We start from the raw sequence: 13,040 nt of genomic DNA on the forward strand, positions 1-13,040 counted from the left end.
TGGAATGCAGAATGTGGAAGCGGCTGCAGCTGGCAGCCTGTGCTTCATGGGAAATGTGCGCTGACCTTCTCTTTCCTGATTGGCTTGATGGTGTTGCCGTGATGAGGGGCTCTACAGATATGATTGGGCGTTCCTAATAGGAAGAAAAGTAAATTGATGGGTCAAAATTTACGAGTTTGTTTTTAGTCAAAGATGGGTGGCTTAGCAATCACCTAGCCCTGTGGTTGGCAACGAGGGCCATATCTGTTTCTAGTTCTGTCGTTAATGACATAATTAGCCCTGACATTTAGGCCATCTGACACTTTAGCTAAATGTCTTGATACGCGGATGAATGACAGCCGAAGACTGTTCTTGTGTCCCTGTATGAATCCTTTCACCGTGATCTAATCTGAGGGACCCTGTGTTGGTGTGTGCAGCCAGTTAGCTCATTTTTCCAGGGTAATTGGTGGAAACTGAAATGTGTACACACACCGGCCCCCCAGGACCAGAGTTGCCCACCCCTGACCTGGATAGCACAGGAAGAGGATGGATTGCCCCTGGCCTGCTCTGAACCTCAGGGGCCCATCTGTGCAAACACGCCGTATCAATGGAGGTTCCTTTGCCAAACATGAGCGGGGGTGCAGCAGAGCCGGGGAGGGCTGTATAGGGGGGGGCGGCTGTAGCCTGCGGGCACAGCTTTGTGCTCCATCTGTGTGGTTCACACGGGCCCAGAACCCCCCCACCCCCCCCCAAACCCTGCCTCAGGGCCACTGAGCGGAGAGCCAGAGATCTGGGCCTCCTGATTGGCGGGTCCATAGACGGCCTCGGCCCGACGCCAGGGCTGCTGACTCCCTGCTGTAAACTGGCCTTCCCCCAGGACAGCTCAGGGGTGATACCCATCCCCTAATTCCCCGGGACAGCTCAGGGGTGATACCCATCCCCTAATTCCCCGGGACAGCTCAGGGGTGATACCCATCCACTAATTCCCCCAGGACAGCTCAGGGGTGATACCCATCCCCTAATTCCCTGGGACAGCTCAGGGGTGATACCCATCCACTAATTCCCCCGGGACAGCTCAGGGGTGATACCCATCCACTATTCCCGGGACAGCTCAGGGTGATTCATCCACCATCCCTGGACAGCTCAGGGTGATACCCATCCCTAACCCCTGCGGACAGCTCAGGGTGATACCCATCCCTAATTCCGGACGCTCAGGGTGATACCATCCTAATTCCCTGGGACAGCTCAGGGGTGATACCCATCCACTAATTCCCCCGGACAGCTCAGGGGTGATACCCATCCACTAATTCCCCCGGGACAGCTCAGGGGTGATACCCATCCCCCAATTTCCTGGGACAGCTCAGGGGTGAAACCCATCCCCTAATTCCCTGGGACAGTTTAAGGGTGATACCCATCCCATGATTCCCCAGGTCAGCTTAAGGGTGAAACCCGTCCCCCAATTTCCTGGGCAGCTCAGGGGTGAAACCCGTCCCCTGAACAAGAGACTTGGGCTCCTCAAGCGTGTCGATTATCACCACCATCTCCTGATTATCTGTGCGATGACACGCGGAGGCACTTTCCTTACCTCCTGCTCGGATTTCCTCAGACGTGTGACACTTAAAGGGGCTATATCTAACTCTGTAGTATGGGCCAGGGCTGCCAAATCCTGTTCCTGGAGATCTACCGTCCTGTAGGCTTTCATTTCAGCCCTAACTTGGCACACACTCGATTCTACCAATTAGCAGCTCAATGAGATCTCTAGCTGCTGAATGAGGTGTGGTGTGTTAGGGTTGGAGTGAAAACCTATAGGATAGTACACCTCCAGGAACAGGCTTGGGCAGCTGAGATGTAGACAAATAATTTTAAAAAAATAAATCATCCACAGAAGATAGAGAAAGATGCAGCGTGAAAGTATTGCTTTTCCTCAACAAAAACTGTATTGCAATGAATTTGTAATTTCAGATATATTTTAGGGTCCATAAGTCGTGTTGTGTTTATGTCAGTCTGAAATATCAGATCCTGGGGTTCTCGCCTCCAGCAGCGCTCCTGAGACAGTAGCATGGCCATCTCATGCTCACGAATAAAATGTGCAGCTGGTTGCCAGCTAGAGTTACTGTAAAGGAATGGCTGCCTTCCTTGGTAAGCACACGGCTTCACCAGAGAGCTAGCTAATCCCAACCAGCTGGCCAAGCTGCATAAACAATGCACACAACACACACACCACTGGCGAAAGGCAGCCATGCAAGGCGCCAACCTGCTCATCAGGAGCGATTAGGGGTTGGCTGTCTCGCTCACAGACACTGACACTTCTTGCCCATTGCCAGGCGACCCCTCTACCTCCCTGAACTACTGTCGCCATGTGACCTCCCACGTGACCACCCACATGACCACCCATTTGACCACCCATTTGACCACCCATGTGACGCCTGACGTCCATGTGCACCCACATGACACCCATTTGACCGCCAGTGACCGCATGCGCCAGTGCTATAAGCGTGATACGGCGTCTCTCCCCCCAGGGATCACGGAGACGGTGGCCCAGCTGGGCTCGGGCTGGCTGACGGACAGGAACCTCCTGCATAAGTACCACTACCACAAGGCCTACCTGATCCTGTGCGGCGTGGTCAACCTGCTGTCCCCGCTGGCCGACACCTACATCCTGCTCATGGTGTACGCCATCTTCTTCGCCATCTTCTGCGGAGGATACATGGCCCTCATCTTACCCGTCCTGGTGAGTCCGCTCCCCCCCCTCTCTTCCCCCTCCCTGCGGCACGGGGGTCCACAGACCCGCCAAAAACTGATTTTATAAATCAGATAGGACTGAAGGAACGTAGGTGCTGAGTTTCTGGAGCCTGTTGCCACATGACTACCCTTGGAAATGGCGGTTGCCAATGATACATTGGCCTAGTGATGGCCTCCTGTCCACAAGACACGTGATGATGTGCACTGTATGAATGCACCTTTCCTGGAGACAACACAGCAACTCGAGATTTCAACCTGTTGCTACCGGTTTTCCAATTCATGATGCTATGATGAGTGATGGTGCTGGGGGATGAGTGGTGATGCTGGGGGATGAGTTATTACTCTAGGGACTGAATTATAGTAGGGATGAGTTATTACTGATTGGGATGAGTTGTCTGCGGTTGGTTGGTTTCAGCCCGAACACAGCTCTTGTTCCCTGAGTGCTGTTCCTGTGCTTGTCGTTTCCCCTGCAGGTGGACCTGGTAGGTCCAGAGAAGGTGAATAACTCCATGGGATTCTCCATGTTCTTCGTGGGTCTCGGCTGCCTCACAGGGCCCCCCCTCGCAGGTGTGCCATGCCCCCCCCCCAACCCCGCACAGGAAATGAGACATTCTGGGAAGGGTTCCTAACTGACAAAAGCAATTTGGAAATTAGCAGAAGGTCATTAGAAAAAAGTAAAATTTCATGCAGACATTGGGATGAATTTTGTCATGCAGAGAGTCATCAATGTGTGGAACAGCCTGTCAGGTCATGTCGTGGAGGCAGAAACTCTGGGGATTTCTAAGACTAGGCTTGATACAGTGTTAGGTACTGTCTAGTTTGTAGGCAATCAGAGCACTAGGCACAATCTAGTCAGGAATGGCAAGCATTATAGGGCTGAATGGCCTGTTCTCCTCATTGTGTTATGTTATGTTTTGTTATATTATGTTATGTTATGTTAAAAGTGGCATCCATAGTCACAATCCACTACTGACACATAACTGTATTTACAGTGAAGAGTATGTGGGTATGTGTCGGTGTGTGCATGCTTAACCTTTTAAATGCAGGATAGTGCTTTGGCAAATAGCCCTGCCCACCCATAGGCACAGCATTTGCAGTTAAGTGTTTCCAAAAAGACTAGCAGGGTGTGTGTTTGTGTGTGTATGTGTGTGTGTATGTCTGTATGGGTGTGTGTGTATTTGTGTGTGTGTGTTAATTCTGGCAGTGCAAGATTTTGCATTTCTCAGTCAAACATGAAATACTACAGAGTATTAGCTACACTGTAGCTGTATATAACCCTGAGTATTAGCTACACTGTAGCTGTATATATGACCCTGAGTATTAGCTACACTGTAGCTGTATATAACCCTGAGTATTAGCTACACTGTAGCTGTATATGACCCTGAGTATTAGCTACACTGTAGCTGTGTATGTCCCTGAGTATTAGCTACACTGTAGCTGTATATGACCCTGAGTATTAGCTACACTGTAGCTGTGTATGGCCCTGAGTATTAGCTACACTGTAGCTGTGTATGTCCCTGAGTATTAGCTACACTGTAGCTGTGTATGTCCCTGAGTATTAGCTACACTGTAGCTGTGTATGGCCCTGAGTATTAGCTACACTGTAGCTGTATATAACCCTGAGTATTAGCTACACTGTAGCTGTATATGACCCTGAGTATTAGCTACACTGTAGCTGTGTATGTCCCTGAGTATTAGCTACACTGTAGCTGTATATGACCCTGAGTATTAGCTACACTGTAGCTGTGTATGTCCCTGAGTATTAGCTACACTGTAGCTGTGTATGGCCCTGAGTATTAGCTACACTGTAGCTGTATATAACCCTGAGTATTAGCTACACTGTAGCTGTATATGACCCTGAGTATTAGCTACACTGTAGCTGCGTATGTCCCTGAGTATTAGCTACGCTGTAGCTGTGTATGTCCCTGAGTATTAGCTACGCTGTAGCTGTGTATGTCCCTGAGTATTAGCTACGCTGTAGCTGTGTATGTCCCTGAGTATTAGCTACACTGTAGCTTTGTATGTCCCTGGCCAAACTGAAATGGCAAACCTCTGCCATGCATTTCAGGGATGTCGAGTCAGAGCCCCACACTGAAAGGTCCGTCTGTAAAACTTCTCGGGTACGAGTGAAGGCCGCCAATCAGATCCTCCCTGCCAGACGTGCTGAGAGATCAAAGGGTCACTTGGAAGAAGAGATCGGCATCCTGTCTCCTGGAAACCGGGCCTCTTTAGGGGAGAGACACAGCCTGAACTCAGTGACACCGACACCCTAGCCTGACCTGTTTTCGACAGACGCGCAACACCCCCCCCCCCCCCCACCCTCTCCGTCCTGTCTGAGGGGGGGGCAGAGGGGGGGTTGCATGATTTCTACCCCCCTAGGATATCCAGGGGTAACCGTGGTGGTAGTGGAGGTGTTGTTTGGAAATGGAGCCTGGCTGTTTACCAGTGACTGTGCAGGGAGCAGCAGGGCCCCTAACACCAAAGGGTTTGTCAAGAGCAGAGCCCTCTGCTGGAGGGAATGTGCACTGCAGATGTGACAGACTGCGGGATGTCCACAGTGTGGTCATTGTGGTAGAACGGCTGAAACAACGAGCTTCTTTGCCTTTCTTATTGATAGGCCTCACTGCTCAAAATGTTAGGGGAAAAGGGGGGTGAGGAAGGAGGGGAATGGGAAAAGAATTAAAATTATTATGAGTGCACATCAGAGGAAAATAATCTGACTTATACCAAAAATAAACTATGAAGTGTTTTTATTTTTGATTGCAGTTTGGGCGAGAGTCTGGAATGGCTGTGTCTGTGTTACGTGCTGTCTGTGTAAAGGCTTTGTGGTTGCCGTGCTGTTCGCAGGGTTCCTGTACGACTACACGCAGACGTACGACTGCTCCTTCTACCTGGCGGGCGTGTGCTACCTGCTCTCCTCCGTGTCGCTCTTCCTGGAGCCGCTGGCGTGGCGGTGGAGCCACGGGAGGAGGTGCGGCGCGGGCCAGGGAGCCGCCGATCCCGCCTGGAGGAGGAGCAACGGCCGCTTCCCCGCCCAGCCGCTGAAGAACGGCGTCGTGTAGGGGAGGCGACTGACCCAGCGCCAAACCCAGCGGCGACCCAGCGCCAAACCCAGCAGCGCCTGCTCCCTCGTTTCTGCACCGTCCGGTCCGGTCCGGTCCGGTCCTGTTCGGTCCGGGCCCTCTAGACCCACTTCCGCACACACCAGACACGACGGAAACGCCGCTCGCGCATCTGAACGGACGCCGCCGTTACCGCCACCGTTAACCGCACAGGAAAGCCCCCGCTGGCGACCGGGCGACCGTATTCCCTTCTCTCCCTGCTCTGAACACGGCCCAAATGAACACTCGTAGAACGCTTTTCTTTGCTTGTGTATATTTTTTTTGAAACTCAGTCTCGGCGGCACTGGCCTTGCGTACGAACGCTAAGGCCGCTGAGCCTGGGAAAATGAAATAAGCCCTTCACAGCGCGCTGGCCTGAGGGTTAAGCCCCATTCCGCACAGCGTGAGGAACAGACTGCCTAACGCTGCAATGCAGAGTCCTGCTGCCCAGCAACCAACCCCCCGCAACCCCCCCCCCCTCTAACCCCCCCGGGCTGGGATCAAACCCAAATATCTGCAGCGTTTGGGACGCGCTTAGCCGTGCGGCGTGCTAATTTTAGATGCCTTTCTATGCAATGCCTCTGATAGCCAGCTGAAATAAAACCCTTCCCTGGGGAGGAAACTGCCGCTGCCCTGCACTCACCCCCTCCTCCCCCCCCCCCCACCACGCAGGCACCATCTTCCTACACTCCATTTCTCGTCTTAACCCCTGGATGGTAGCCACGGGCACAGACAGCGAGGTGGGGGGCCTCCTGTCCTGGGGGGTTAGCAGTGTCAGTTCTGTAAAGGTTTTGGTTGCGCCACAGATTTGTATACGCGCCAGATACTTCACTCCTGTTTTACCCCCGTCCTCTTCGGTTCTTAAATACAAACGGGATTCCGGACGGTAGCAGAAGTTTCTGGTGCTCTGGTACCGCGCAGAACATCTACACCCATCAGCTACAACATTAAGTCCACCTGCCTAATATTGTATAGGTCCCCCTCGTGCCGCCAAAACAACTGACCCGTCGAGAGTTTTTAAAATCATGTGGAAATAATTCACCCTCTAACAATATCTTAGCTTTTTATAGCCCTGTAGCAACTAATAATGTAATAAACTACCAATAGTGTAATAACTCCCAATAATGTAATCCATTTCAATTTTTTTAATGTAATAAAAACCAATAATGTGATAAGTAGTAGTAGTAGTGTACTTTATTGATCCCCGGGGGGAATTTGCACTGTTGCAGCATCAAAGACAACAAAGTAACACAATCAGGTACAAATATACAGTAGATACAAATATATACAGAAGTCCAAATATACCAGAGGACACCTTCAGAGGTGGAGTCCATGCCTCGACGGGTCAGAGCTGTTTTGGCGGCACGAGGGGGACCTACACAATATTACGTAGGTGGTTTTAATGTTGTGGCTGATCGGTGTATTTCCTCGTAAGTGTTCTGGTCACGCCGGATTTGCGCGTTTCCGCTTCGTTGATAGGGCGACAGAACTTGCCGTTTTTGGCAAAACCAAGCGCCGTGTAGCTGACGAACCTGTGGTGTTAATCAGGAGGCCAAGGTTAAACCGTTTGGTAAATGGTAAATGGACTGCATTTATATAGCGCTTTTATCCAAAGCGCTTTACAATTGATGCCTCTCATTCGCCAGAGCAGTTAGGGGTTAGGTGTCTTGCTCAAGGACACTTCGACACGCCCAGGGTGGGGTTTGAACCGGCAACCCTCCGACTGCCAGACAATCGGTCTTACCTCCTGAGCTATGTCGCCCCACTGGCAACCGTTTCCCTGCACATAAGCATCAAAAGAAGATAAAAATGTGATACTGGAGCGCTCAGTCTTCCATTACTTAGATGCCACCGCCCGGCAGTGAAACTAGTCCTTGTCTTGCAAAATGGCTGTGTGTGCACGCGCCTAACTGCTGGCCTACTGTGAGTCCGCTCTTCCAGGCGGTGTGTCTGTGAAGCCCACTCACGCTCACTACTGATCTAGGATCAGCAGGGCGTAGGGAAACTCCCTATAAAGATGCAGTGTTCTGCTTCTGCGTACTACATTGCTTACAGAAGTCTTTCGAGTTTAATTGTAGAAGTAACTACAGCTTTAAAATGTGTTTTTAAAAGGAAGCATTTGAAACATTCTGAACTTATTGCACTCACATGCAGTTTTTTTCTACCGCAAAATGACTTATTCCTTCTGCACATTACACAAGCAATAATTAAACACTCAAATATGTATATTTTATGGTTCCATTACTTTTTTTTTTTTGGTTTTAAGTATTTATAATTGCTTGTTTTTTTGACCAGTTTCTGAATCTTGGGTGTGGTTTTGGACTGTTTAACTGTGACAGGCACCAGTGTATGAAGCTGATGGGTTTCACTGAAAGACACCAGTGTATGAAGCTGATGGGTTTCACTGAAAGACACCAGTGTATGAAGCTGATGGGTTTCACTGAAAGACACCAGTGTATGAAGCTGATGTATGTTTCAGTGTGGAATTCTTCACTGCTTCCTCCAGCCTCACTCATTACCCACAATGAGATCACTGGACGACTTCCGTCTGTAGTGGCCACTTCATGCGTACGGATCACTTCCTTGAATGAGGCATTTTGCTGATGGGAGTAGGAAGTGAATTTTCGACTGAAACTGAACGTAAAATGAATTTTTCTGTCTACAAAAGTTGATCCCTCAAAATGATCACCATTTTCTAAATGGTTTCGCCTGAAAGCCATCAAGACCGTGCCACTTCTTTTGGCTCGTCTTGGGACGGTTCAGTTCTGTTTCATAGAAAGGAGTTCAAAAATGTTGAAAAATTATATATAATTTAAAAAAATGTCTAATGGTCTCCATCACCACTGTTTGCCTTCTTGCTTTTGTATCTTCACCAACCTGTCCCTTACGAAATACAAACCAAAGAGACAGCTATTGCCTTCACACAAATACTTGATTGTAAATGATACTGTCTTCAGAGCACAGAATTCCTTGGTGACTTCCTTGCACCTTTATCTCATATACTGAGAGAAAAAGAAAAACAGGAGTGTTTTCTCTTTCCTTGAGTGGCTTCTGCCCCCTGGTGGTGATCAAGAGGCACTACAAATGCAGCGTCACCAGTCTTTCTCTGGTGAAACGTTCCTCCTTCAGCTCACTTATGAAGCTTTGGCTTCTCGTCTCCAGTCCTTCTCTTTGCGCTCCCCGCTGCCTGTCATGCCCTCATACTGTATTTAGTGCAGTGGGAGACAGTTCTATCACTGTAAACTTTACCACTTTAAAAAACTGTACAATCCATAAGCAATATGATGGTGGAAGTCACTTCTATTTTGCTTTCAATGTACTTCATTCCGTATAAATCAATGAAAGCTTTTTATAACTTGTGAACAACAGTATAACAAACTTATGTACGCTGTGAAAAAGGATCATCCGTCCTTTGTCACATTCAGTAACAGAGTGAAAATATTGATATGTTGAGTTTCCATGGGCCTCACAATCAGAGAATGTACTGAAAAATATGAATGTGTAACCTGGTATGTTTGATTTTTAAGACAGATTTTACCAGCAGTTTTGCAGCTAGCACATGCCGTAGTACAGCCCTGTTGCGTTGACTGCAGTGTAAACTGTGAGGAGGCTGAGGTTCTGACATGGCTGAGGAGATCTGGCTCTCTGGCCTTCCCCTTGGCTGTGGTGAGCCATTGCCCCCTTTGCTTTACTTTAGCAGACTGTACAGATATTGATTGCAATAAAGGTCACAGTGACTTGTGTGTCTTGCCTTGTTTCTTTTCACCTCAGAGTAGTTCTTTAAGGGCTATTTTTCCCACATCATCTCCACAGGTAAGAACGCTCCTTTCAGCTTTTAGGTCTTACTCATATCTACAGAAATGACCTTCTTAATAATTTGACAGCACATTTTAGCCAGGCAAAACAAAATTTTTATTATGATAAATGTATAACAGAAATGAATTGTATGGTAATTTAACATGAAACTGTAACTTAGTAGATGACACGCCTGCCATCCCAAAACAAAGCAAAAACTAATTAAAAGTATGCTCAGTGGTTCGGAACTAAGTGTACTGGACAAAAACAGAAAAGGGTATAACAACCAGTCTTTCAATAACAAAGCATTAATTAATTAAATTAAATCATTAAAATGATTTAATGAACAGCATTTTGGTGTACGACTTTAGTACTTCATTAAATCCTCTCTCATTATTAAGGTTAATTAAATTAATTAAATTATCTCATTAAATCCACCTCTTCTTATATTAGCTCATTCACATCTATTATTTTTTGGGGGGGGGGGTCTTACCAGAGTACAGGGTTCTCACCTCAGCGTGGGTACTGGGGAGCTCCAGACCAATCCCATCGGACCTAAATACTGTAGACATACATGTCAACAAACAAAGCCATTTGGAATACACTACACCCTTTGAAGTGTAGATTTTTTTGGAATGTTTTTTCAAAATTATAAGTCAAGTGTTCTAGAACTAACGCCATTGCTTTCAGTTACCAGTAGTGATTGTGACATCAGCATTAGAATATTCAGTTAAGAACATTCTAATCAAATAACACAATGTGACCAAAAGTATCTGGATACCCCTTGGTCTGGGGCTGCTTTCATGGTTTGGGCTAGGCCCCTTAATTCCAGTGATGATTCTGTGCTTCCCCAACGGTTTGGGGGAAGGCCCTTTCCTGCTTCTGAATGACAATGCCCCTGGGCACACAGCAAGGTCTATACAGAAATGGTTGTGTGGAAGAACTTAACAAGCCTGTACAGAGCACTGACCTCAACTCCATCGACCACCTTTGGGATCAATTGGAAAGCCAACCGTGAGCCAGGCCCAATCAGTGCCCAACCTCACCAATGCTTTTCTGGCTGAATGAAAGCAAATCCCTGCAGCAACGGTCCAACATCTAGTATAAAGCCTTCCCAGAAGAGGTTGTTATAACAGCAAAGGATGGACCAACTCCATATTAATGGCCATGATTTTGGATGAAATGGTGGACATCAGGTGTCCACATACTTTTGGCCATGTAGTGTATTTGTGATCGCACACTAAGGGGTTAATGGCCCAGAGCAGACACTGTATCATGAGGCAGGTAAGGAGGTGCTAGGTGTGGTTACTCACGAGCTGAGGGTCCAGACTGGTCACATCCCCTGCTTAAGCTGTTCAACTGATGGTCCTGAAAGACACACTAGCAGCCATGTGGAGCTCACACACACACACACACACACACAGCACTGGCACACAAAGGCCTGGAAACCTGCATCATGCATGAGCAACATCTTTAAATAATCTAAATCAGAAAACCTTGGGAATCCACACGACTGTGTACCTGATTCAGACTTGTATTTAAATACCCTTTCAGTGACTAACAAGGCTGTTTCCAATTTACTCTCACTTTAAACTGTCTCTGGATTCCGTCTTCCATAAATCAGAAATGTCTGAACTCAACACTAACGTTGAGATGAGTGAATCCAGAGAAGTTTGCTTATTCTCTTGTCATATAGATGCCAAACCCTCTAGTGATCCAATATGGGGCTCATTCCAATAACTTATTTAATAAGTTTCCTCGCTCAAGCATCCTAAGTGAGCCTCCTAGCTCCTCGCTCCTAGAAGGAGCATTTAACAACTTGGAATGTCCTTAAAGATGGCAGACCTCAATCGACTTCCACGCTGGGCGAGGACCGAGAAGACGAGGGACGATGAAATAAGCGAGAGCAACGAGCCCACGGTCAGCATGCTCGACCGCTCTGAGCCCTCCGGCGGCGGTCAGCGGTCAGCGGTCAGTACCTCTGCAGGGCTGAAGCCGCTCCACCCGCCCGGTTCACTGCCCGGTCCTTCCACTGGGAGAGGTCAAAGGGCAGGCCTTCCTCACACCGCACCTGAAGAGTGGAACAACACCATTTATGCATTTCTTCAGTTAACAACCCAACTTTGAGTTCTGTGAAATGAATCACTCAACATCAACTGTCACAACCATGTGTGAAGGGCATATTTGGCAAAATAATGGTGCCATAAAAATGTTGAGTTTTATAGTAGACGGTGCCATTGCTTGATTAGGATATCTTGGGCACATGGGGCTATGAAGCTTTCCGTGTTAGGTTAAATTTATATTTAGTCATTTCCCAGATCCTGAGTGACTGACAAAATACAGTACATTCAAAAAACTCAAAGAGCTGCAACAGGGTGAAGCTGTCAAAGGGAGGACTTGAGAGTTATTCATTTCCACAATTATGGAGTGTGCTGGTGCAGTGTGTTAAGGTGTGGTATGGTAGAGAAAGGTGTAGTATGGTGCAGTATGGTGCAATGTGTTAAGGTGTGGTATGGTAGAGAAAGGTGTAGTATGGTGCAATGTGTTAAGGTGTGGTATGGTAGAGAAAGGTGTAGTATGGTGCAATGTGTTAAGGTGTGGTATGGTAGAGAAAGGTGTGGTATGGTGCAGTATGGTGCAATGTGTTAAGGTGTGGTATGGTGCAGTATGGTGCAATGTGTTAAGGTGTGGTATGGTGCAGTATGGTGTAGTGTGGTAAGGTGTATTATGGTAGAGTATGGTGCAGTATGGTGTAGTGTGGTAAGGTGTATTATGGTAGAGTATGGTGCAGTATGGTGTAGTGTGGTAAGGTGTATGATGGTAGAGTATGGTGCAGTATGGTGTAGTGTGGTAAGGTGTATTATGGTAGAGTATGGTGCAGTGTATTAAGGTGTATTATGGTCGAGTATGGTGCAGTATGGTGTAGTGTGGTAAGGTGTATTATGGTAGAGTATGGTGCAGTATGCCGCAGTGTGGTAAGGTGCATTATGGTAGAGTACAGTGCAGTATGGTGTAGTACATGAGAAGGATTATGGGCGTCATGTGGGGAAGCTTAGCACAGCAGGGACACAATGCTGCGCAGAGCTCCGTTGGAGCGATAAAGCTTAGTCACCATTCATCTCACTAATTCCTCAAGCAACAGTAGGAGGGAGGGAGGGATGGAGGGCAAAATCCATGCCAAGGAGGTCCAGAGAGCTGAACACTGCACAGGTCACATGCTCCAGCCCGGCCTGTCTGGCCAGGAATGTTCAGAGCATTCTTTTTCTGTTTCAGCGGCTGAAACTCTTCAGAATGCGTGAGGGTTAAAGTCTGCACAGAAAGGGCACCTCGGGTAAGCCTAGGAGAAAACCCCAGACAGCCGTACCAAGTATGCCCACCGTCCACCACCCCGAAATAAGCCTGACTCCGAGTGTGTAAGATTAG

At 48.0% G+C, this 13,040-nt stretch overlaps 1 protein-coding gene across 1 annotated transcript in view; it reads left to right on the top strand.

Moving 5' to 3' along the window:
- slc16a4 (solute carrier family 16 member 4) overlaps positions 1-9,565 on the top strand; it is a 45,117-nt gene extending 35,552 nt beyond the window's left edge. Inside the window, exons 8-10 of the mRNA XM_064299966.1 lie at positions 2,499-2,710; positions 3,195-3,288; positions 5,569-9,565. Coding sequence (XP_064156036.1) covers positions 2,499-2,710; positions 3,195-3,288; positions 5,569-5,783 — 521 coding nt within the window. The 3' untranslated portion in view covers positions 5,784-9,565. The remainder of the gene's footprint in view (positions 1-2,498; positions 2,711-3,194; positions 3,289-5,568) is intronic.
- The last annotated feature ends 3,475 nt before the right edge of the window (positions 9,566-13,040 follow it).

The sequence above is a fragment of the Anguilla rostrata genome, chromosome 11 (assembly GCF_018555375.3).
Source record: "Anguilla rostrata isolate EN2019 chromosome 11, ASM1855537v3, whole genome shotgun sequence".
Taxonomy (NCBI): domain Eukaryota; kingdom Metazoa; phylum Chordata; class Actinopteri; order Anguilliformes; family Anguillidae; genus Anguilla; species Anguilla rostrata.